Here is a 27,049-nt window from a genome sequence, read left to right on the forward strand (position 1 = left end):
GCCCTGCGTCATCACGCTGCCATCCGAGTACGAGGCGGAGAGCCACGACACGGCCGCCCTGTGGGACGTCGCCACCCCGCGCCCCGCTCCGTCGGGCAGCCCCGCGGGGCACGCGCAGGAGGAGCTCCCCGACGCGTCCCACGCGGCTCCCGGCGATGCGGCCGCCCGGCCCGCCGGCACGCCCGGCTCCGGGGACGCGGAGGAGCCCCGGCAGGAGGCGGCGCCGGGACCTTCCGCCCAGGACAGCGGCGGCGACCCCGGCACCGGCACCAGCACCGCCGAGCGGGGCAGGGACCGCTCAGCCCGGGGGTCCCGCCGCCCCAGCAAGAGGAGGGCCCGCAGCGCCCGCAGCACTTCGCAGCCCCGCAAGAGGCCGCCCCCCCGGCCCCATTAGCGGGGCCGCATCCATCTCAGTTAATAAAAAACGCGGAAAACACGCAGCTGTTGCGCAGACTGCCTCAGTCCCACTCGGAGCTCAGGGCACCGCCAGGCATGGCGGGTGCCGTTCCTGGACGCGGGGCACGAGGGCTGGCGCTCAGCCGCCCCGAGCGACGTTCCCTCGCGCCCTGCCGCTGTCACCACACAGCCAGACTCGGCACCGCCCTCTGCTCCCTGGGAGGAGCCGCAGCCAGCATGAGGCTTCCCCTCGGCCTGCTCAGCTCTGGGCCGAACAAACCCGGGTATCTCCAACGATCCTTCGCCTTCCTGACCTTTCACAGCCCACCTCTGGGCTCTTACTCGTGGTTTTGTTTTACACGGCGGTGCCCAAAACCACATACAGCGATCGAGGTGAGGATGCACCAGCACAGTGGAGTGGGACAGCAGCACTGAAAGCGTTTGCATTATTCCTGTCATTCCTTTCACTTGTTTCATCACCGCCTCTCTTCTCCAGCACTTCTGTACATCTCAATGGAGAAATTTACCAATGGAAACACGAACTCACAAAAATAAAGAAAAAAATCGTTCTGAACAGATTATGTGGAGTTACAACCTGCAATTGCAGAGGCTGAAGTCTGTGCAATATCAGTGACAGTTGCTCTCCTTCTGCCTTCAATTCCTGTTCTTCAGCTACAGCTCAGTAGCAGTTTTTCAGTGAAGGCTTTGAAAACATGAACACTGCTGGATATTTCAAGTGTGTAAATCAGTGCACGAACTGCTGTGAGTTCAAGCTGGAAAAAAAAAAAACATCTGGAACTTCAAATAACACATAATTGCAAATACGAGTGCTAGGATTGTGATGGATTACACTGATTGTTTATCTCCTAAGTAGAATGACTTCAGGTTTACTGACACAGAAGCTTTCCACAATCTCTAAATGTCAGTCTTCCACTGACATTTATCCAGAAGTGCCAGAAGACAATCAGGAATAGAACCAAAACAGAAATGATAACCATTGCTGGTGTCTCACACATACCAGCAGCTCACCCTCGCTCTGCAATAGTCAGCAAGCATCTCCACATATCTTGGAAAATCAGCACTGCCCTTGAATATGGGTAATATTGACAGACTGACTTCCAAGCCCAAAATTTCACTTTAGTTCAGATCAGAAATAAACTTTCTCTTCATGTAACACTCAAAGGAACACAGCTTGGTAGCAGTTCCACAGAAAACACCATCATACAGCCTATCCAGCAACTGTTGGTTCGCACCAATTAGAAACAAAAACACCATGCCAGAAGCCCTATAGAAACAGTGGCACTCCATCACTGGAACATGCCATCAGGTATTATTGAGCTCATAAACACTCCCACAGTTTCTGTGACAGAGTTTCAAGACAAAATTCCACACAGAGCAATACACCCCAACAGTTTTGCCAAGCATGGAAAGAGTTCTTTTATGTCCTGCTTACAAAGGAGCCAAATAGGTTCTGACTGGGTCTTGGCAATACCAGGCAAAGCACTCCCAGGCAGTCCAATAGACAGAAAGAAGCACTACACTCACCCATCTGGTGATGGGGATCTCTGCCACACAGCATTTCCCCAGGAAGCAGCAAAGGTCCATCGGATGCTCTCCTCTCTGTGGCTGGCCCTTATATGAGCCATGGGGGGCTATAACCTGGACCTCCCCCTTCATGTCACCTGGGAAGCACAAGTGCAAACCACCTGCCTCCTCTCCCTGGGCCAGTCACATTGCTTCACCAGCTGCTCAGTCACCCCTTCCAGCTATCACCTAACGCTTCACCTACATTGTATGACATGATTTTTGATCAATTACATAGTTAAATTCAAACACACAGGCAGTTTTCTGTTATAAATTCACAATAGCATTGAAAATCTAGGATCCCTTTTCTATCGACACAACACTGTGAAGGCCAACCAAGAGGCACACCACTTCTGTTGAGTAAGCTATGAACTGCATTAACATCAGGAAAGATACTTTACAAGCATTTGGATAATAATAACAGCTACAGAATAAAATTACCTTGACAAGTCAAATTCAAGTTCCAGCCTCAGTTGGAAATCTGTCCCATGTTCTCCTGTTTACTTCCAGCAAAAGGCCATCTCAAGAAGAACCTTCAAGCTATACAATTAATTAGAGTTCAATCCACCTGGCAATCCATTGATTCTTAGTAAACTCTGATACAACCATACAGGTTCTGGGACCAAGGAAGGCTCTTTCTGCAGGTCTCCAAACTTTCAGTGGCTCACACAGTACAACATGAAGACAAGACATTGAACTCAAGCCCTCTCAGGATACACGATTAACTAGGTAATGAAAGAAGCCCTAAAACATTTAGAAGAAGAAAAGCAGCAACATGACCAACATCACTGCAGAGACACAAACAGGTGAATCACATAACTAATTAGAGTATCAGCAGTTCCCAAAGAAAAAAAAAGTGGAGTAGTTGGATTAGGACTAAGCAGTGATTGTGCACAGACACTCTGAACAACCCTAGTAGATGGGAACAACGGCTGACTGTCCTGAGCAGGAATAAATGAAATCCAAAGAAATTATTTGGATCATTGACATTTCCCATCTAAAAAAATCAAACCAGAAATCTAGTCTATTCACAGCCTGATCAATTGAGTCATGTTGTAAAGAGTAAAGGAGAAAAAAGTCAAAATCAAACCAGTAAGATATTTCTTACTGGCACGTGATCCATGTCCACTGCATGTACAGAATAGCTACTAAAAAGCCCTCAGGATGAAAACACAAACACACTGAGTACTAATGAGGAATTTTACAATCTGCCATTATTTAAATTTCAGTGTAGCATGCATGCCAATATGGGAAGAAGTAGAGTGAAGGGTCAGCAACACCAGGAAGCAATAATCTAATGGATAATAATTTGTATATGAAGCAAATATTATTTTAAAACATTTCCTCAAGTCAGTGACTGTTTAACTCTGCCCAGAGTCAGACTGCAGATCAGATAATTCTCCTTTGCTGCAACAGTAAACCACCGGATGGTATTGCCAGATATTTGCTTATCGTGCCAACTGTGGCATGAACACCAGCAAGAATTAGGACAGTGCAGAGATTCCCTAGTCTTTCTAATAACCATCATTCATTCTGTAGTTTGAACTTGTGTTGAAACACTATTCATCTATTTTACAAGGTGCTGGAGAGGCCTACAAATGGAATTTGCCTTATTTGTGCCACGTGCCAGAGCAGTGGACATTTGATCAGGGACAATGTCCTACATCAGCCCTATTGCCTCCTGTCTACACTGAGGTTGGTAATTAAGCCTAGCAGGCCTTTTTGTTCTGATGGATAGTAATATTAATAATCTGTTTTGTTTCTGTCTTCACCCCTGTGTTGGGACATAGTTTATTTTCTTCATAGTAGCTCATTTGATGCTATGCTTTGGACAAGCAATGAAAATAGTTCTTAAACACACCAGTGTTTAAGTTGTTGATATCTTCACCCAAATACCTTACTCTTTCAAAATATTCTCTTCCTGCTCTGTTGTGTTTGTCCCTTTGGCTTTTACCAACTTTTATTTATTTGCTGAGGAATCCTTTTCACAGTGTGAATTACTTTCCCCTATCTAGGCATGCTATCAGTATGTACTCACAGAACTGAAAGCCTAAGACTGAAAATTCTGCTTCCTCTTCTTCCCAAAACAAGATTTTAATGTGATTCTTTAGAAGAATCAGAAGATTTTTCTTCCATTTATAATTCCATTTTCTCTTTATACTCAGAAATATATTTTTAAGAAAAATATTGTTTCCACTGCAACTTATTTTCTACCGTTTTGAAATAATACTGATCTATAATGCAACAGAAAATGAAGCTTAAAATGAATAGCGTGTCTAAATGAAACACTGAAACACTTAATCTTCATTTTTTTTTCATATCAGTGGGAATGCGTTTTTCCTTTTTGCCCAGAGTGAAATGTCAGTGAAAGTGACTTTTTAAACCAGCTCTAATTGTAACTCACTACATGGCACTTGCATTTAAAGCATCTTGAAATTTCTGAAAGCTCCTATGGGGAAGTTTTATACACTTTGTTTGGTGCAGTCATCAAAATTGCATGAAATCATTCATCAAAGAGGAGAAAGAAAACAACAACAACAACAAAAACCACCAAGGAAGTGAAAACAGATCCATGATGTTTAGTAACTTCAGTCAACTCGGCTGACTAATAAAGACACGAGCAGGGCATATGGAACTTCTTTCCCTCGGGTTCCTGTTTATTGATGGGACAAAATATAGGAGCCCTGCAGCAAAATTATCCTGACTTAAATGATCTCAATCTGTTCTCTATTGATTTTTCTTACATAGCAGTAAGTTTTGATTAACTTTAGTAATAGCAGTGACTGCTTCAGAATGTCTTGAATTGATCAGACATAAGGATTTCCTATTAAGCAGAAATTAAAGACATATTTCTTCCAGTATCACAATTAAGAAGTGCCTCCTTCTTTGCAAAGGTATAAATGGAAAAAACTCAGTGCTCCACTACCCATTTTGTTGACTTGGAAGGTCATTAGGACATGTGTTCCAAATGGGTGATCTAAACACAGTGGTCATTTTGTCTGTGTCAACATATTCACAGCAGTGTCCTTCATAGGTTGCATGGCTCATCTTGTTACAGGTACCAGAAGTTACCACACTTGTAGGAAGTGGAAACTACAAAAAACACTAACAAGAACCCAACACAACAAACCAAAGAATCAAACTAGAAACATACAGGGAAGGCTTTGGGAATAAAAGGTACCACAGGTACCTAATGCTTCAGTGCTGCATTATTGTGTCAAATAAGCATCTTCAAAAAGCATTCTGTCAGTCTGATAGGCATCAAACTATCTAATTGGAAATATTTTACCTCCTTGGAATTGTAGATTTTTGCAGATGCTGCAAATCTGCACTTTTTCTGGAGAAAATAGGGAGTTTTAACATCTTAAGTTCAAAAGGGTTATGTACTTTCCAGTACAGCAGAACTACATAAAAGTAAAAGATTACATTGCTAATAAAAACATGCGAAGTCACCAAACAAAACAAAGATCAATTGCCTCAGTGAGCATAGATCTAAATTTTAAGAACCCTCCTTATAGGTAAAAATGTTTCTTTGACCTTTTTTTTTTTCCTTGTATCTTGTATCAAATTAAGTATATTAATACAGGAAAAAAAAGTGCCATTTGACTGGTTGCATTAGCCAGAAATATTACTGTTTGGTCCACATTCCTGCATTTCCAAACTGATGGCTGTTATTAGAGCCAGTAACGTTCTTTTTTGATTTCTTATAATTATTTTTCAATATTTAATCAGAACTTTTAGCCATAATCATGTATTTCTCACTAAAGCCAGGTGACCCATGAGCAGAATCCAACCCTTAAAAGAAATGTCTATTTAAAATAGAACAAATACTAATTCTTTTATTTGGGCTTCGTGGCTGCATTTGTTTCATTCTGGCCTTTAAAAATCCCCAGAATAATGTAATATAGTCTTTGTGAAAGCAGTGCAAAGAGATACCAAACAGCTTGCAAAATCGAACTTCTTAATGCTGATAATTAAGAATCTGTTTGGTTAAGCATGGAAGAGATGAGAACACAATTTCTTCTTCCCTGTCTCCAAGAATCCTCCTAATAACTTCCACTGCTTCTCTCTAAAATCAGATATGAAGACCAGTGCACACAGAGAACAACTTCAGTACTAACATTGCCTTAGGTTCCAGTCAAAGGCCAGAGTGATAAGATCCCTCTTACATGAGTGATCATGCTTGTTTCCCATTTTAAACCTCTATGACTGAAGAAACAGAATTCATCCTGTCTTGCAACTTCTCAGAATAGTTAACAAAAAAAAAGACTAAACAATTAAAACAACACCACCACCACAATAACTTCTTCCTGTTTTTTCGTTCTGTAGGTGCTTGCTGCTCTTACCTAGATTTGTTCTCATATTTTTTCTCTATGATGGATAGCAAAAGCGGAAGCAAAAGGTACTCCTGGGGCAGGACACAACACTTCAAAAAATAAAGAAATAAAAAAATTAAGCACAACACCCATTTAGATGTGTATGATTATATAGAAGATCATCTGAACCACAGAAGATCCTGTAGCTTGCAGTTTTTGCATCACAAAAGATACTTACTCTTGCTCTCCCCGTATTTTATTATGGAAGGTTTATCATCACTATTAAACTTTAATTCCCCCAAAGCAGTGCATTAATAGATTCATAAACTTTAACACCTTCAGCTTTGTGCCACCTTCACTATATATTGAACACAATTGTTAAGGAGCAGTTCCATACCTTTCTGTAGATCTTTTTAATAACGAGGAGATTTCAGAAATATTTCAAAAGCACAGTCATTTTGATACCTATATTTTCCCTAATTTTAAATGTCTGTCATGTTGAAAATTGAGTTTTATGGCTTTAAACGTAAAAACAAAGAACGCAGACCCCCTTGCTCTCACAGTTCATTCTTCTCAAACTATTTTTCTAATCATACATGGAACTTGTAATGTACTTGTTATTTACTGCTTTCCCCCAAAGCCTGCTTTCAAGTTCACAAATAATTATTTGTTTTTATGCTTTTTCATGATTTAAAAGCCATCTTAATGATGGGAGACATTTGCCATTAAGGACCATTCCACTATTGCGAATGCTGTAAATACTTCTAAGAGGCAGGTACTTGTTATAAGAATCCCCTACACTTCTTGTTCATGCTAAGGCATTGGGAAGAGGAAATAAGATGTCTTATCAAGAAGCTAATTAACATGATGGCACATAATTAAGGAAGGAGACTTTAAAAAAAAAAGGAAAAGGAAATTAATTTACTGAAGCTTGTTGAAAGAAAAGAGATGAAGACAGAAGAGTAAGATAGAAAGGGGAATAAGGAGCCTGCTTCCACTAGAAAATCAATTCAAGAGCTAATATTGCAGAAGAACTAAATGCAGGCTTCATCTGTGACATGGACTCCCAATATATGCAATATTTAGGTACTTCACAGTGGGAACACTGATTGGCCCTGAAGGCTTTTTCACGTTACGTCATCATAGGCAGGGAATTGCCTGCTCTTGTGTAGATGTGAATCAAATATCATTATCAACAGGGTAGAACACCACAAAAGGACTTTTTTTTTCACATGCTGGACAAAGTGGTTTAGAATCACTTAGGTCTCTGGTGGGATTTTGGTATCTTTAAGCAAATCACTGGACAATCTTAACATTAAAGCATATCACCATAGGCAAAACCTGGAGAACTGGATCCAGGTCTTCCTCTCTTTGCAGATCAGTCTAGATGTGGCAATGCACAGAGTTGACACAGTCATCCTGCTGTGCAGATAAACATGGTCGTAAACAAAAGGCCAAACCAACCAACCAAACTTCTTGAATGCAAAAGCAAAACCCATCAATACAAAGGTTTAACCAAATGCACAGCGTACCTTAGCAGCAATTACCATGCATTCAGATGTATGAAAAGCAAGCAAGTTCTTGTTTTTACAGAAGTGAGCGAGCAGCTTTAAAGTTCAAGGCTGTAACACATGCAATAGCAGGTACTACACATGCCACTCCTATTACTTACTTAGAAAATAAAACAAAGGGGAATGAATAAGACAACTGTTTAGAATTGTGTTTTGCATTACAGATGAGCTGCCATGAAAGCAAGCAGCAGCATTTATAACGGGGGGAATAGACTCTCCCAAAAGAAAAATCAGCATTAGAAATCATGTCAGAATTACTACTGGTCTTTCCTTCTACAGAAGCAAACAGGGTAAATCAGAGATTATCAGGAGAGCTTCCAAACTTGCTTTTATCATTTGCTATAGACACAGACTACAAGTAACAGACTGTTTATAAGTAAAGCATTAATTCGGTGTATAATGTATGAAATTTGGCTCCTGTTGCCTAGAACTGGTTCAATCCTCAACAACAGCTGGCTGACACTGAGAGAAAAAAAGCATATCTGGGATAGCAGCAGAGAGGGGTTGAATTAATTTTCAAAATCTCTGCATTTTATTTAGCTTCTGCTGCCATCTACAGAAGCCATCGCTGATCTGCACCAAGGGCAGGTACAGCAGTGAGAACAAGATAAACCTTCAGCCCAGTGACAAGCTGAGCTAGAAAGAACAGGGGTACTTCAGCTAACAGTCACTGAAGGACCTGAGGAGCTCACTTTGTAGATAGCATCTCCCTCTCAGTTAGGGCCCAAAAATTCATTCACAGCTACCTCTCTGCTGTGTAAATGAGTTCACTCATCTGCATAGCACACAGATAAAAGCACAGACCTCATCAGTCTGTATAGATCAACACAGCAGTGGAGCTGCCTGTGAAGTGATGAAAGTTTTAACTTCTCTTGGTCAGATTGGTACGTGGGTAACCACTACCTTGATTCAGTTTCTAATTTCTCCACTTGGTCGTTTTGTGAACAGATGAGCACTACACAGGATTTATTTTGAATCTTGTCCTGAACAGCCTTTTGTCATCTAAATGACAAATCACAGAAATATTTTCCATTTACATTTGTAATGACACCCTTTGTGAAATATTTTCTCATCAGATTATGATATAACCAAGATGTGAGTAGCATTCCCCTTATTTTTACATCGTATCAGCCTTGAGGACATAAAACCTCTGGCTGAAATGGAACACAGTGGGCACTGGAAGATGGGAAATCCTTGGGATTTCTGCACCAAGTAACACGGTCCTCAGCACAGCCCAAGGCAGCTGCCTTCCAGATACCATTGGAAGATAAAGCAGAGAACAAACCTCCTTCTTGCCAGCCCACAGGTTGTGCAAAGCCTACAGCCGTACCTCACTGTGGGAAGCACTGGGAAACTTTCCAGGTGCTTGAAAGCGTCTGGATTTACCCAGGTTGAGCCTGTACAGCTGTATAAACTATAGAGAAATATCCAATTAATCCCATCTCCTCCTACTCACGTGAGATTTAATGCATATAATCATAAAGTGAAACAGTGCTGTGCTGTCTAGGTGAGTGGTTGCAGGGACCTGTAAAGAAATGCTGGCACCCAATTACCTGCCCCTCCCTTGACTACACCCCACAAATCGTGCACGTGTGTCTTCAGCATGGGCTCAGGCAGGCAGGGAAGCAGTGTCTGCAATAGTCCCCAGTTCACCATGTCTGGGGCAGGCACGGCTCTCCATTCGGAAAGGGAAAATTCTGTGCTGCACACCTGGGTGTGAATATGGGAAAAGGCAACAGGCACGAGCAAAATGCCACTAAAACTCATCTGCTTCGTCCTCTGCATTCTGATTGCACCTGATCTCACAGGTAAACCTCTGAAAAAGCTTCAGTTAACAGAAGCCAAATGACCAAGGGGTTGTGAGGAACTAACAGTCTTTCGTCCTTCTGTTAAACCTGTCTGTGCAAAGCAACGCAGCATGCAGTCAGGTGATCCTGAATGTTAATTACTAGAAGAAGTAAAAGAAAAAGACAATCTATATATTTTGCATTCTACAAGGCGATTCTGTAATGTAAGGGGAAGTTTCAGTCTGAAGGAAATTGACATGTTAATACTGTACTTGCCTCTGCTTTTTGCTGTTCTGTGAGAAGCTGTACTTGCAAGTCCTCTTTAACTGCTATTATCTACTATATCTATATATAACACAATGCCTGTAGTGTGAACGCAGGGTCAGGGAGTTAGAAAGTTTTAATTACTGGCTCAATTATGTTCACTGAGAATCTCCTTTGCCCTGGAAGATGGTTGTGCATTTTTCAATTTGCTTCTCCAAGTGGATGCTTGTCTCCAAGCACATCACCTAGATATGCCTGGTCTCCTGATTACACTTCAATGCTCTTGCAATGGTCAGTCCTCCAGAAAGGAAGCACAGCTGATGCAGGTGTGCTCAGATTTTGCTCAGTCTGTCTTTGAAAACTTCCTTCTTTGCTCTTGAATTCAAGTTCTCTGCCAGAAGAAGTAATTTTACAGCTTGCTCAGCCAGCAGAACACTTTGGATCCTTATTTATAAATCTTAGTTTCTTAACATGGAAAAACACTACCTCAGCTCCAAGTGGTGTGTTCTCTGCAGTTTTATTCTGTGGAATAAGGAGGATTGTGACAAACATATATATTTTTAAAAGCTGACAAAGCTGAGCAATTATTCTTCAAAAAATCCATTTTAATTTTTACTGCTTTTTTTTGTGTCTGTAGTGTCAGCCAGCCATGCCCAGGCTGGTACCCATGTGCACATTGTGAGAGGCAGTGAGGGGGAAAGGTAGAATAACTTCACACTGTGTCTCCTGTTCCATTGGCCTCAGAGTAAAACATGAAGACTCAAGTGTCCTAATGTATTTTTTGAGCAAAGAACGCTCTCTCATTAAAAAAAAAAAAAAAAAAAAAAGAGAGAAGAGTGTCAAAATATACTGCAGAGCAAAGGAAATTCGTCAGCATTATTTAAGGCATTTTAAAATGAAAAGAAAGATAAATGGATAAATGTACTGGACTCCAGAGTGAAACTGCTTTCTTTTAACCATAGATTCCCTAAGTTGAGCATGTTAAAATGTTAAAAATGAAGAAAATGGAGAAAATCATCACCACTGTAAATGGAAATCAGTTCTTCATACAACTAACAGAATATACTACTGATAGGGTAGTAGGCAAAAATGGTATTTACAGAGCAATATGGAAATGTCTTCCATGGCATGACTGGGGATGTGTGTCCAAAAGTACCCTGGCTTGAAAGACTGTAGCCTGCCTTTTCCTATAAAGCTTTTGTGTTTGCTATTGCTACTCGCGATTTTTTTATTGCTTTCCTCCCACTTTTAAACATATTTGTTTGCAGGCTTCACTGTGCCACTAGAAGAACAATCACAGATTTTGTCAACAAAGTAGAAAGACAGTGTAGTAAGCTAAGTGCAGTCAGGAAATCAAGATTGGTCTCAATTAGACAAAAAAGAGTTAGTTTAAGGGCCATTAGAAGGTAAATATCCCAACTCAGAACTATTCTCTCCTTTCAAAATTCTTTCTATACAATATAGTAAGAAGAAATTCCGTATCTCTGAACACAATAGATTATATATCCCCAGTGCAAACCACCTCTGTTCAGACCTGGAACATCATACTGTGTGTGTGAGTCATATGGAAAAACTGGTGCCTGGTCATGTAATTAAAGTCTGTTAAGTAATTCGCACCTCGATGCTGCAACTACAGAAATTCACATGGGAACCAAGAGTACAAGGAATAGCAGTAGCAAACAGCCTAAGTGTCAAGAAGCACAGAGAATTGAACAAGAGACCAAATGAATCTCTGAGCTGCAAAGTGAAAGGCAATAAAGACATTAAAAAAAAAAAATCTGGTTTTTGTTGTTGTTGTTGTTGTTGTAGATGAAAAGTGTCTTGACAATAATACAGAGCCCCAACCAGACACAAGTGACAGAACTGCTGATATAGCAGACAGCAAGTCTTTCACTATCTGAATGCCAAGGAAAAAATCATCTCATCCCAGAGATCTCTGTCATTCGGTTTAAAGAAAGGCCAAGCATTATGTCAACAGATTCAAATAACATCTTGCAAAGTATCACATCATAAGCTACGAATATGGGGAATATTATAAGGGGAAAAAATGTGTTTTTGCAGTGCTTTAAAAGAATAATCACCACAAAAACGTTGCTGATGGACTTGTCAACTCGGTTTTGATCTTGGGTAGAACAACTGACATTAACTGGTTAGCTTTATAATCACAGCTTTAAAAAAGCACCTGTTTTTGCAAGTTATATTAAATTTTAAAAATAAGAATTAAAAGAAAAAATAAAAAGAGAAAGATTTATAAGGGAAACAATTTTCTTGGGACTGGAAAACAGCAGAGCAGAGATATGACCATTCTTATCATGCTGTGAAGGGTGTACTCACGGGGAAGCCTTCCTCTTGTGCTCCTGTCCAAACTCTGCTAAGGATTTTACATTAAGATGAAAAGGATAAGTGAAAGGATAAGGTCTATAAACTGTGCTGTAGGCATCATCCCAAACTCAGGCTTTGCTGATCTTCAGGACAAACATTTTAACTCCATTAGTCCTTTAAATAAGTTTATCCAAGAAATTAATGAGGTAATTTGATTACAGCCTACAAGTACTTACATTATTAGAATCCCAAAACATGAAAAAATCTGTTCCAAAGCCAGAATTGTCAAATGACCAGTCCAGCCAAGCTTGGAAATAAATTGTACATTTCTAACCACGATGGGAATTGTTCATTGGAACAGACTGTGGAGCATAACAGAGTATCTGTTATTTGGCTTCATTAAAATAAATTGGATAGCTTTCTAAAAGCTTTGCCTTTTCTCACTACTTTATGTATTTTAAACCTCTGAAATAACAAAAAGACATGCTTTGCCTTTCTGCGAGCAGAGGCAGCTAAGTGTTCTGTCTGCTCTTTAGTTGTCATTCTTCTTTGTAAAATACCTACAAACACTTAAATGACAGTGTCAAAATGCAGTTTTTCTGATGCAAAGCACAGTTTTACACAGTTCTTTTACTTTTTTTTTCTAGCACGTTCATATGCGTTTCTTTTCTTTGTTTCATTTTTGCAAGGACTTTTAGGTGAAGATGCGCCGCTGCCAGCGCCTCAGAACATCTCTATTCTTTCTACCAACATGAAACATTTCTTAATGTGGAGCCCTGTGACCTTCCAGGGAGAAACTGTGAGATACTCTGTTGAGTTTCAGGGGTAACTTCTGGTTTCTGTTTTTAGTTATGTTTTTTTCCTTCTTTGTTCTTTGAACACCAATTACAATCCCACACCGCTTGGATTTCTTGAATACTGTTCAGCTCACAAGTGTAGGAGAAGTTTGATGCTCCAGCACTGTTAATAGCGAGTAGGAAGAATACTCAGGTTTGGTCTGAGATTGCTTACAGACCAGGCCTTATCAACTGCTGGCTGTAAAGAGATAGCTGCATAATCCAAGGCATGCACTAACCCCATGTACGCAAACTGCCTCTGTCTAAAGAATTAGGAAGATTAGCAGAAGTTTATTTAGAAAAGGAAGGAGAAAAGGCTTGAATTTTTTTCAGTGTTATTCCTTTAAACATATTACATACATCTGTTTTTCTTCAGAAAACATACGAGATTCTGACTGATCTCAAGCTGTGACTTATGTCATAGTTTGGCCTTTGAAATCTGATTCACTGGAGATAATCAAGTGACTGGGCAACATCTGTGGCATCAACTCTTGGATGCTATTCCCCATGATGCTTTTGGCTGATGAACAAGCTAACTCCAGGAGAATTCCTCTAGATAAAATCTAAAATACATTCGTACTGGTTTCATAAACTCCCAATAATCCAACCCATTGTATCTTAGAACTGGTCTTGGAAAGAACTAGCAAGCAGCCTTAGCCCATAGGGGATGTGACAAGGGTACCTCCTATCAGAATGCTGCCTGTTTGCTTTCTTTTCCCCAGGGAATATGAACGAGAGTACGCTAACGAGAGCTGGATCCCCATCTGTGAGTGTTCCCTCATCACAGTCACTGTATGTAATATCACAGAGGATATCTCAGCCACCGTGGCCTATAACCTGCGTGTAAGGGCAGATAATGGTGCTCAAAGATCAGAGTGGGGCACCCTGAAAGGTTTCTTCATTCGAAATACAAGTAAGTCCTGACATTCACGTTAAACTGCACCAGTTACATTCATTTCTTGATGTCTGATAATAAGAGTCTCATGCACTCTGTGTGTTGTACATGTGAATTGAAGCCCTTTAATGCACAGAGCGCATCCTACTTCTCAACTCTTCTCATGCTGAGTTGGGATGTTTCAATCTTAGACAGCCACACCGTGGTCTTAGATATCAGTCCCTCCATAGGCAGAACAATATTTACCAGGGCTTGAATTTCAAGGGCTTCAAAGAAAGCTAAGACGACTCCAGGCATTCCTCATAGCAGGCTGACCAGTCCTACTGCTGAGTACTGATCAAGTGGGGTTGTTGTCAATGCTCTATCTAATCCATTTAGCCTAGTCATTTTTAGGGTCCAGAACCTGATCCTAGAGAAGCAGATGCTCTAGAAAACACCCATGTCTCTGTCTGCTTTGCACTGCTCTGGAAATCCAGCTCCCTTCAAAACACGATTGTTTCCAACCATGCTGTCAGATAAAGCCATCTGTCTGAAGCCAGAGCTGACCTTAAATGTTCATGGATCACTGGAAGTTACTGCCTCATGAGCGAGCAGCCCTCACCCACAGAGAGCACTTAGTAAAAGCAGCCCCTCAGAAATACCACATGAAACACTGAGCGTGTCTGTTGGTGTAGCATTGATTTCTAGGTGGTGCTTTGGGTGACAAATCTTTCCCTTTTCCAGGAGCTGTTAGCACAGAATTGAATGCAGACCATGCTGTCGAGCAGAGACAGAGGAAGGATATTCCTTAGCTTAACTCTCTTTACGGACAAGAACAGCAACTTTCTCACTTTCCTTGTTATCCCTTTTCCCAAGCAGATCTCAGAACGGAGCAGTCTTTTTATCAGGGGATAAATTATGATTTTGACACAGCAGCTACAATTGGCATCAGATCTTTCCTAGTTATCATGAAATAAGATACTAATGTGCCAGAGATTGCATTTATCCTGAGATTCAAACTGTTCATGCACTGGTAGTTATACAGCTTCCTTCTTCAGTTCAATCAAAACTCCCCATCGAACGTATTTAATAGCTAGCTAATATAATTGGAAAATCTGTTCTTTTGTCACGCCCTGACTGATAGAGTGGATTATCTCACAAGTGTTTGGGAAGGATGATAATCAGGCTTCTGAGGGTTTCTACAGCTTTGATCATAACGCAACAGACCCCAATCATTCAAGGACCTTACAGTCTTCCACAGCAAATTATCAGGCCCACAGCAGATTATTAGACGTAAATTTTTTCAAACAATTCAGGATTTCAGACCCCATTGGTCTGCTCCTGACTGGAGCATCTTGCCTCTCTGTAAGCAGCTCTGCCTCATCAGCTCCTGCCAGCTATTGCATTGCTGAAGGATTCATGGCAGACCATGGAGGACCTTGTAAAGTCCAGAATTTTTCGTTCCCCAAACTGCTGGAGCCAGCAGCATCTCCTCAGATTTGAACTGCGGCTTTGGGCAGTTCCCTTTCTGGTCACCAAAAGGCAGTTGGTATGCTGCACATCTGTTTATTAGCATCCAAGCTCCCTCCTCCCTCCAGCTCCTCACCAGCTTTGTTCCACAACCTGTTTCTTTCAGCTGGCATCTTTATTACCTCTGCTGTAGTCTGATATCAAGTCTAGAACCAGCACTGAGGAAGACATAGCACAACTAGGTACTTCCTTTCCTATGATTTTGATCCTCTTTCTTTGAGAACAGGCTACCCAGAGTCTACTTGGCTTTAGGCTTAGGCAACCTTGGCACCTAGTTGCCAGGTGGGATCTCAGGCAGTTACAGTCTGTGGGTCCTGTTAAGACTCATTTTCAGCCAGAGCCCATCTATGTGGTCAGAGCTATCTCTGAACTCAGGAAGGAAAGATCCCACACTGCTGACCAGTCTGGCCATGTTCAGTTGGTGGTAGCTCTCCTCAGTACCCAGAGGTCACCTCACATAGCAAGTACACTTTGCATTTACATTTAAGTGTTTCCATTGAGAGAACCCACTTGCCCCTCCACATTCACAGTAAAGAATAAAGATAGCCTGTATCAAGATCTATTTGCAAGATCTCCAGAGTGACCACCTGGAATTCCGTTCACACCTTTTTTAAGGGATAAGCCATCACAGAGGCTTCCCAGTACTGTGAAGTATTAGACAGCTTGGTCCTGTGTCTTAGAGACCCCTGGGCAATCCTCTTGCTAAGCTGTGGAACTAACAGTGTAGTTGATTTTAGTTCTTCATTTGTCACAGTTCTGATAGTTAGTTGGTATCCAGTCCCCCAGCGCAAGAGATAAATGTTAAACAATTGTGTTTGGTTAGTATTTGTGTCATACAATATTCATTTGTTAATACCCAATATTATTTTTAACCTCTGAATGGTGTCAGGTTTTTTTTTTCTTGAGGCATCATCATGTTAAGCATACTGTCAGCTTTCAATTTAAAAGTACGAAGTAGTTTTCTAAGCCTCACTTTTGTGGCACAATCATCATAAACATATTTTGATTTCATATTTTCATATTGTTCAGTATCAACAGCAATTCACTTTGTGCAAGAGCAAATTCTATTAAGAACATCTCTTCTGTATGTTCTGTATGCTCTACTTCCTTTCTTGAAAGCAAGAGGGCTGAAACCAATTTCAGTACAACAGAGTGGTAAGGAATGGCATAGGTAAGTAGTACAAATATGATCTTTGTATTCCCTTGATTCCAAATTCATGAATGTACAGTGCATAGTTTCAATCATGCTTGACTGATTCTGACTGTTCCTCACAGCAGAGTCCCAGACCAAACCAAGCTTTGAATATGAAAGTAAGCATTAAGCACATCACCAACAGATTTACTTGCATACTGGCTACAAAAACACATCACAGCAGGACACCAGCACACCCAAGTCCTTCTAAAAGCATGCAGATACTGGATCATAACGAAGATTCATGTGAACAGACTGAATTAATCCTAGGGCTTTATTTGCTTTCTCTTCCACCTTTGAATAACTGCCAAAATTCACATGAAGGAGCAGTGGTTTCACAGCTCCTGTTCTGTACGCTAGCACTAAGCTAATGCCCAAAAGCAGAGCTGACCTGGTGTGGTGTCTCAACTTCTGGTTGCCCAGCTGGTTCTGCTGCTGATCACATGGGACCCTCAGGCCAGATGCTTCATCCACTGGAGAAAATTCAAAACCTTTCAAGTCTGTGCTAGTCAGCTATTGCCAAATTCCCATTCAGAATGCCAGTCACAGACCTCCTCCTGCTCAAAATCTGCTGCAAAATCTAGACAAGCTGGGAAGCAGGGCAGAGAGGTTTCTCCTCCATCGAAGAAACCAGCTATTATTCCAGATAATTGTTAGTGCGCTCATGATGGCAGCTGGAGGACAGCCATGGCAGGAGCCTCTTGTTTTCCTAGGCCCAGGCAGACTTTTTTGAAGATTTACTTCTGATGTGATAACAGCGCTCTCCCTCCTTTGGCAGCTCTTCTGACACCACCTCTGATGAAGGCCATAGCAGATGGGTATCATCTACTAGTGGAGCTAGAAGACATGGGACCTGCCTTTCAGTTCTGTGTTCTCTACTGGGAGAAGGGCCAGGAGAGCAGGGTGAGTTTACCCTTGGATTTTGGCATGAAGACAGAGCCCATGTGTCTTAGAGCAAAAGCATAAAAACACTTCCCAGGCACCGTTTTTCAAGTTCAAGCTGGTGCTGCAAGGCTGAAGCACCTGTCTGGTGTCAGTGTGTGCCATACTCCTCTGTGCTGCAGGCTGGTGCTTTACTGCTCCAGCTTAATGGAACAGTTGGCTTAATAGGCTTTTGAAATTGATTTCCTTCCTTTTTGGAAATCCAACTAAATGAGATGAACCTAGTCCTACAGGCTTGTGTCTGATTTCCTTTCACAAATGAAATGCTAACTGTTCAATATATAAGATCTTAATGACCTAAGCATTAATTCCAAACTTCATAATAGTTTTTACCAACTGAACTGTCACATACACCAGGTTTACTGGTCAGTAAACTAGAGAGAGATATTGGTTCATCTGCTGTTTGAAGTTGCAGAAGTGCGTTACGGTTGCACACTCCAAGTTTATTTGCTCCTTACTAGCCCAGTTCCTCTCTGTACTCCAGAGTCACAGCACAACTCTTTCACCCCTATCATACTAGAACAGACAGGATATTGGCATCCATATTGGCAGCCCCAGAATAACTCAGACCCCACATCAGAGTAAGTAGGTCATGGGCTAGTGCTGTGGCTGAACACCATCAATAAGCTCATGGCTCTTTCCTTGCGCCCCCTCCTACCTTTCCCGGCATGTATGATCTGCACTCCCCTGTGCTCTTTTTTATTGTCTCTTCCTATTCACACAGTCCTCTCTGACACCACCTGCTCCTGTTATTCTTCTCTTTTCCCCCAGCAAAGTCTGGGCTAGCACATTAGAACTCCTGCTCTCATTTAGGTCCTTGCCCAACATTCTGGTGTTCTCTTTCCTGGGCCTACGGCAGATGCAACAGAAGATGGTGAAGGAGATCAGCTCCACCATTCATCTGGCCACCATGGAGGCAGCAGCTGAATACTGCGTAAAAGCCCAGACATACATTGAGACAATCAACAGGAGCAGCAGCTTCAGCCAACCACAGTGCGTGAGGGCACAAGGTAACAGCCAGCCTTCCTGCATCTTCCAGTCCTGTAGTCGTGCCCACTAGGATATCCCAGCAGCACTTCTTTGGTTTGCAGCCAGCATCTCAAGGTCAGGCTGGACTAGGCTCTGAACAAGCTGACAAGCTGCAGATGTCCCTATTCATTGCAGAGGAGTAGGACTAGATGACATTTAAGGTCTCTTTCAACTCAAACAACTGTACGATTCTGTGATCTAAGATTACCCGTCTTGTTTGTAAATGTGCCACCCATGTGTGCTCCAAGGAAAATCTGCAGTGGCATAGGTATCCCTCTGTAGAGTGCAGTGACAAAATCTCACCAGAGCAGATTGGAAGGGCAGCCAGAGGGCTGAGTCTGCACTGAGTAACTCATGTTCTCACAGGCTAAGAATTTTGTTGCTTCTCTTGTCTTCAGGCAGCAGATCCACGTGGCCCATCAGTGTCCTTATGTCCTTTGCTGGCTTTGCTGTGGCTGCCTTGACCCTGTCTTTCCTTGTCTGGAAAACAAGGAAAATCTTCCAGGATTCCTGCTGCCCCATTGCTGTCCTGCCAGACACACTGGTAACATTTTCACTTTATTTTTAGTGCACTGGATATTCGCTGAACTGTGGGGCAGGCAGAAAACACAGACAAATACATAGGAAGGCTTGCTTATTGTACTGTAATGGAAGAGCTGGTATTTAGGGAAAAGAGCAAGCAAACCTTTCAACATAGCTTCATAAATTGGCAGCAAAGATTCATGTGAGCAGGCAGCTGTATTGTAGGATCAGGCAGCCCATATGGGGTGGCTGCATTGCTGCCACTGCCTAGAGCACTAGTGAACAGAGACGGTGCTCCTGCTGCTTGTGGGGAAGCAGCTTGGGAAGCACAGGCTGACCAGCTGCTCCTCAAACAAAACAGCTGTGTCATTGGCAACACAGCTCCATGTCCTCTGGCACCAGCAATGAGCTCTTAATTCCTTGGTGAGGAGCAACCAGTAATTAAAACACCCTCTTGTCTTCCTCATACAGAAGGAGTATATTTAAGTCTGTAGCTTAAACGCGTTGTCTGTCTTAAGTGAGAATGTAAGGCAGCACCTTTTGTGGTCCTGGTCTGAGCCCCAGGTCTCTGTCTGGTTGCAGCAGGCAGGATGAGAGGAGGCCTGTGGGGGAGAGGCCGAAGTAAGAGCGCAGGCTCATCAGTCTGAGAGAATGAATGAATTTGCCTTACAGAAAGTGCCAGAGCCCCCCAGCCAGCTGATACTGTGCAGGAAGGAAGAAGCTGAGCAATGTGATCTGATGGTGCAGGTGATCCCCTCAGAAGAGGTTCTCTGCCTGAAGATTCAGGAAACACTTTAAGCATCCTACTAAAAAAAAAAATAAAAATAAAAACCAAAAAACTTCTACAGACCAAACAGAATGTGCTTCAGTGTCTTTGGAGTGCCAACAAGTAACTCTGTTCTTTATGCCAAATCTGCTGCAAGGAAGTCTCTATATGAACACGTGGCTGGCTCTCATCTCTTCCTAACTTCATTCATCCACTGAAAAGCTGGAAAGGACCCCAGGTGACAACTGCCAGTTTCTGTACTTCTCCTTCATATCTATACCTATGAGCAGACATGGGTTAACTCGTGTTTCCTTCACAGTCACATTGATGGTCCCAAGGCAAAGCCCACTCTTAAGCCACCAGCATTTCACCAGCACAATGTATGTAGAGCTCAGATGCTGAGTCCCAAACTGTCAGTAATTTTGCCTCAGATTTTTTTTTTTTTTTTTTAAATAAATGAATCTGCCAGTAAGAGTTCCTTGCATGGTTAACACAGCTGAAATGAACAGAGGTAAAATGCTGTTGGAGCTGCAGGCCCCGGACATGAAATAAAAATTTGTTCCATGTGACAGATACCAATGCATGATGCCATAGAGCAAAAAGGTTGTTAAGGATGAGATGTTTAAGTGGGAGGTGACTGGAGCTGAAAAAGCAGGGGAAAAGTACAATCAAGAAAGGTGGAAAGAAACAGAAAGAAGAAATATGTAGATCATGCAGTCAGGGCCATCTGAGGTGCATGCTGGGCAGCCCCATGGTTCAGCTACAGCTGAAGCAGGCTACTGACTGCATCGTGAACAGTAAGCCTGATTCTGCAGCCAGGAGGGCTGGGGGGAAATCAACAGCAATGCTTATATAGAGAGGAAATATCAGGATCTTATATAGAGAGGGAATATCAGGATGCGTGAAGCATCCCAGCATGACCACATCACAGCCCGTTTTAGACCTGATGACACCATTTTGTTCCAGATAGCTTATTATCATTTCTGCCTTCAGGAAGGAAATCTAAAAAGAGAAGTCCTGCTACAGAGAAATAAGATATAGTTCTTTTGCATATACTGCAGTGATGGCTGTTGCTGCAAGGATAAGTCATTTAACACCTGCTCAGAAGAGACTTATGCTGGGAGGGCACGGGAAAGCTTTGATCTGAAGAGCTGCTTATAAAACTACCGGCGGAACTAATGGAACACAGCAGAGCTTTTCCTCACAGAAAGCGCCTCGACTTTTATTCTTGCAAAGTCAGCTGAGGCCGCCAGGTGGTAGCAAAGCACCGCGAGGGCAGCAGAACCGACGGAGCCGAACTGTGCGCTCCCCCGCCGAGGCAGCCCCTTCCGAACCCCCCCGCAGCCCGGCTGGCATCTCGCTCCGAGCCGCACAGTCGCTTGCTTCTTTCCTGTCTTACCAGCTTCTGTCTGGACAACGCAAGAATCTAGTCACTAGGAGTTCAGTAACCATTAGTTTGGCTCTGATGGGTTTGTAGCAGAATATAGGGTAAGAAAATCTGTGCAAGCCTGAGCACTGGCTCAGCGTGGATGCTCAGGTTATCACTAATTAATAGGGAAATGGTGAGGCACAAGCACACGTATAATAGCAGCTCCAGACAACTGCTGCAGCAAGTCCCTGCTGCTCGAGCTGAGCTGGGGGCTGCAGCAGGGGCTGCAGCAGCTGGGTGATGTGGGGAGCTATGGGCAAGGAGGGAAGTCAGCACATAGCTGGGATGGGCTCTTTGTCAAATGTCTCCTCGAACAGCATTGCCCAGATCTGTCTTACAGTCAGTGACCTCGGTGGTTTGGTGAGCTCCCATGCTTCACATCTGTCCTGATTTTATTTCCATGGGTTTGGATAAGTTCAGTGTTTTAGTTTCTACAAGGGTGTTCACATAAAGGAAATTGTCCTGTTGCTTGTCCAGCCCATGGCTATTATCTGGAAAGCCTTAACATTCCCTCCTATCTCTTCCCCCTCCAACACTGTTGCATTACAGCTCTGTCAGCCACTGCTCAGAGAAACAGAAAAAAAGCAGGAAAAGGCTTTATTAATTTGAACAGGAATGGCTTTGGAAAATTATTTAAATGCATATTTTCCAGCAGCATATTAAGCATAGTGAATGTGTTTCTTTCTCATTGCAATAGCAGATTTTATGACCTTCTTCACTGCCAGTAAAGTGGTTTAACAGTTGCACAATAATGCCCAGGCAATTTTAAAAGTCACATCTGGAAGAAAAAGAAAATCTGACAGCAGAGAGACAGCAGGGAATTGTTTACGTGTTGCTGCCATCTTAGCAAGACTGTGCTCCATTTACATCAGGATATTCCCGTTTGTGTCTGTGGAGACATGAAACCAAATCTGAGATGCTGACTGAAAGAGCCTGGAAAGTTTCCAGCTTTGAAGAACACGCTGCATTTTGCTACGCCTGAAAATTAGGGGGTAGAACAATAGCAATTATTTGCCATCCCTGCATGTAGAAACACAGTGGCACCACATTAGGGAGCTGCAGACAGTCACTCCTTCCGTTCATTTCCACACACTGAAAGAGTTAACAGTGCCTTAGCAGTCATGGCAACGGCTGCCTTTGATAACTGATTTTGCTCCCACGACCATAATGCCACATTTCAAAGACAGGATCAGACAAGTAATCGCAGCAAAAAGCCACAATGAACTTTGTTCATTTCCATTAGGGTGGTGGTGACTCCATTTCTTTCTAAATACAAATTTCTTTGTTACTTTCCTCATAAAGCATCACACGGAAATAGAGTACAAACTTGCATCACCTTGTCACTGCATTTGATTCTTAAGCTGCGTATAACCTGTGGGATGCAATTCCTCAGCACAACCTTTCCCTGCAGACTTCCCAAGAGCAGAACAGAAGAAATGTCAGTAAGACCTTTTCTCAAAGAAAAACCACCCAGTCCGTGGAACACAGATCAGCATCAAGTGTTGATTACATGAACTTTTAAAAGGGTTACATGATATTACTCAATTGACAAGAAGGCGAGAAATTCAATTACCTGTTCCATAACACTAACACTGTTCCATAACTGGCTAGAATACAGTCTAATTTTTCCTCTAAGTTTATTTCCTTAGAAGTACATTACTGCTGGCAATTTTTAAGGGCTGCTGACATTAATAAACAACCCAGCATTTCATTCTCCCCTTGAGATCTTTAATTTGATATACTGTCATTTTCTTTAAAAAAAAAAAAAGAAAAAAAAGAAACCAAGATCACTGCTTTTTCAGGACTATAAATTGATTTCAGTTTCTTGTGAAGGTGATATACTGCAAATGAAGTGCTACAAAGATCAAAAATATTTAAAAGGTTGCACATAAAGATGTTTATTATTTAAAGACTTATGTAGAAAAGTCTATTGCTATCAGAACACAACTGCAGAAACAGAAAACAGCCCAATTTAGACTTGTTATGGGCTTCTCAATAAACAGAACTATAGAAGTATTCAGAAATCTCTAAATCAAAGTATAAGTGGACTTAAAAGATGGCAAGGTTAAGTGAAATTGTCCAAATAAGTACTGCACATGTAGCTCTAATTTGGTTTCCTTCATTATATGGGCTGTAAGTCAGCTCTTGGCTTAGAAGCGGCTGTTTCTGAGAGCGCGTGCTCCTCATTCACTGACCTACACGTACAGCTGAGGACGTGCTCCCACAGCACAGGCCAGCAGGTAGGCATCCTGCTCATCCTCACAAATGTTAGCCCCTGAGCAAAGTCTGACAGGGAGCTAGAATAAAGTAGAGGAATTAAGAACCTGCCAGCTTCCCTGGTGCACTTGCATTTCACAGTGGTAAAAGCCAACTGTGTGCCAACCAGAGAGGTGCTGGGCTCATGCTAGAGCCTGCTGTGCCTCCCCCTGCTGCACATCCAACTGGTTGGTGTTTCCTTAGCGTGGAGCCAGGAGGAGAGTGACAGCTCACAGCTCTGCGAGGCGGCTGTGGGCAGCAGGGCCATCCCCCAGCAAGGCACAGACCCCTCTGACCTGTGCACTAGAAGAGAGAAAGAGGCTGTGACTGGGGCCAGACACATGGAATAATCAATGGCAATGAATGAGGGTAGAACACCAACTCAAATAGTTTCCTGCAGGAGGGAGAATGGTAATAAGCCTCATCACAGCTCTCACACAGCAGTCTGACCACAGGAAATATAGATGCACCACATCAGAACTGGCTTTGGTCACAGGCCTGTGACCTTCTGAATCCCACACGTTCTTAGTCTCCTTTATAAGCAAGCTGAAGACTTATTTTCCCTTGGGACACAAGCAGCATTCTTTTTTTTTTTTTTTTTTTTAATTTTTTTCCAAACATCTCTACAACATCCTTTAATTCACTAGAAATCAGAATCAAGAGAACTAAGAGAACTGCCCTGATTGACCAGTTTGGGATGAACTCGCACATCATTCACCAGGGGTTTGCCTCAGGTCTGTGACACTGCTACCACCAGCCACCTCTAATTGCATGGCATGGCATCCTAACTGGACAAAAACAGTCTCAATAAAGACAAGAAAAAAAAAAAAAATCAGATGTTGTGTTGACTTCAAGCAATGGTATCACAGGAAAATTAGGCAGTTCATTAAAAACAAAAGGTAAATCTTAGCAAGTAGATTGAGGCCCTTTTAAAGACACAGACACTTAAAGAAAATGCATTCTACCTGTTAGAAAAGAAAACCTTAAGAACAGAAGAAACTTGGTATGGTGAAATAGCAAGGTCAGGGAAGACGATAGAAGCAACAAGGCGTCCTTCAGAAACCTGAAGTTATGTCCAAGTGAGGAAAAAAAAAAAAAAAAAAGGATCACAGTTTCATTCTGATTGAAAGTAAACACATAGTAAATCAAGACAAAAAGAATTTGAGATACAACTTCTTAAAAACATCTAAACTAATAATAAATCCTTTTCCAATTACATTAGAAACAGGATGCTTGCCAAGTAGTCTACAGAGCCAACAGATGGTGGTGTTACCACGCAGCTCTCAGAGGAGTTAGAGCAATAGAATCATAGACTATCCCAAATTGGAAGGGACCCATAAGGATCATAGAGTCCAAATCCTGGACCATCCAAAAATCAGATCATATGACTGAGAGCATTGTCTAGATACTTCTTTAACTCCTGCAAACACAGTGCCACGACTCCATGGGGAGACCATTCCATGCCCAGATCAACCACCCTCTCAGTAGAGGACCTTCCTATGATAAGAATTGAGAGAGGTCTCACAACAACATCAGCCAAGTCTGAGTATCCCACAACAAATCCCATCAGGCTCCATGGACTTACACATGCCCAGGTGGAGCAGCAAATCCCACACAAGTTCGAACTGGCTGGAAGTTTACCACAGTCACTGCCCTCTAACTCAGGGCACCTGGGGTCCCAGAGCCCATCGCTGGTGTTGAAGACAGAGCCAAAGAAGCCAAACATCTCTGCTTTGTCTATACCCCTATTTGTAAGCTGACCATTCTCATCAACAGAAAACATTTTCCCTGGTCCTACTGCTGAGAGCACATTTAATAGCAGACAAAGAAACTGGACCTTGTAGCAATTTAGTTTTTTGCTGTGAAGGATTTTATTAAGGTTTCTATGAGGAATCTGTATGCCTGAAAACACAAGATTACCTTTCACAAGTGGGTGTGCTTGGATTGTTTGTTCATCAGTAAGAAAATTAATAAATTACATAATCTTAGTATTCAGTCTGGAGTTACAGCATGTGGGTGGGAGATTTGAGTACTAGCTGCGGTGCACGGCTCTTCACGTGATCCCAGGAGAATTTAGGCTGTGACAAAGCTCAGAAGGTCTTCAATCCAACCTCATAGCAGGGCCAACTGCTGTCAGCACAAGCTGCTCAGGGCTTTAATCATTCTGGGCTTGGAAATCTCCAGAAATACAGACTGCAAAACCTTTCTCAGCAACATGCTCACTTTCATGCCCCCTCAGTGAAAAAAAGTGACTCCTTAGATCTGGGCAGAAACTCCCTTGCATTATTTTGGCCATAATACTAAACTTATCAAGGCCCACTAGTTTCACTATGGGATAGCTATGTTTACTTAACTCCACGTTAGCAGGGAGCTTAGGGTTGGATTAGGTAACCTCCAGAGACCCATTCCAATTAAAAATATTCTGCAATTCACTTTTGGCAGAGCTAATTTAATGGAATGCTCTTATGTCTATATCAAATTATGCAGCCTGCTTTGTTTTATGGGAATTATATTAACAAATGGAGAATAATAGACTTTAGTGAAACCTGAACAATGCAGAGCCTCCTAGTAGAGCACACTGTGGAGAAATGGGGATCTCTTCAAGGATGCACGTGCCCTTAGAGGCCAAGCAGACAGGCAGCCTGTACCCTGCTTCAGGCATTCCAAGAAACAGAACAGAAAGGAATTTTCCTGATACAAACCCCAGTGGAGGAAGAGGTTAGAAAGAACTTGTTTGGAATCAACTGTAAGCCCGCAAATTCTACCCCAGGATCCCAAGCTGTACAGACAGTTCTGCTACTGCTGAGCTTTTTTCCCCCCCCTGCAAGCTTCACTCTCTTCAAGTTCCCAGAAGATTTAATGCATTTTTCTTTTGAACAATTGCTCTTTCATTTTGCACCCCTGCTGAGGTCAGTGTTCACATAGTCCTGCGAAAGCAGCCTTTGATACAAACTAGCTTAATCGCTATAGCTTTCCATCATATTGTGGTCTTCAATCCTACCTCCTGCTTTTTAGACGTATAAACTCTACCTGCTGTGCTTTCATTCTTTTAAATAGCATCCTGTTTGTCCTCCAGGTTGTTCTTATATCTCATCCCTCCTGCTGCTGTCCAGACAGGTGGATAGCTAACGTTTTTTCCTCTCTTTGCCAAGTTCTGGTCCTGACTCTCTCTCCTGCCACCTGGTACTTCTTTATTGTTAATTTCCACATTGTTCTCATCGTATCACTGAGTTCGATGCTACTTCCAGTATAGTACCAAACTAAACCATTTTAGCATATGTCTCTCACCATCACTGTATGTTATGTTGGAATAGTCTTACCCAAGCCTTCTCAGCTTCCCATACTCATATAATTTGGCATTTTCATAGCCGCTACTGCACAGGCATTTGCTTTCCTTCCAAAGCACTGTGATATATTGTTGTCTGCCAGGCAC

General features: G+C 42.3%; 1 protein-coding gene across 1 annotated transcript; it reads left to right on the plus strand.

The window, feature by feature from the left end:
• Positions 1 to 2,755: 2,755 nt before the first annotated feature.
• On the plus strand, positions 2,756 to 19,963 carry IL20RB (interleukin 20 receptor subunit beta). Its single transcript, XM_042864454.1, has 9 exons — positions 2,756 to 2,786; positions 3,560 to 3,675; positions 9,600 to 9,675; positions 12,930 to 13,065; positions 13,799 to 13,989; positions 17,451 to 17,575; positions 18,474 to 18,624; positions 19,042 to 19,187; positions 19,838 to 19,963. Exons 1-9 carry the CDS (start codon positions 2,756 to 2,758, stop codon positions 19,961 to 19,963), a joined length of 1,098 nt encoding a protein of 365 aa, XP_042720388.1.
• The last annotated feature ends 7,086 nt before the right edge of the window (positions 19,964 to 27,049 follow it).

Source organism: Lagopus leucura, unplaced genomic scaffold (assembly GCF_019238085.1).
Source record: "Lagopus leucura isolate 7727_CA_CO unplaced genomic scaffold, USGS_WTPT01 Super-Scaffold_760, whole genome shotgun sequence".
Classification (NCBI taxonomy): Eukaryota; Metazoa; Chordata; class Aves; order Galliformes; family Phasianidae; genus Lagopus; species Lagopus leucura.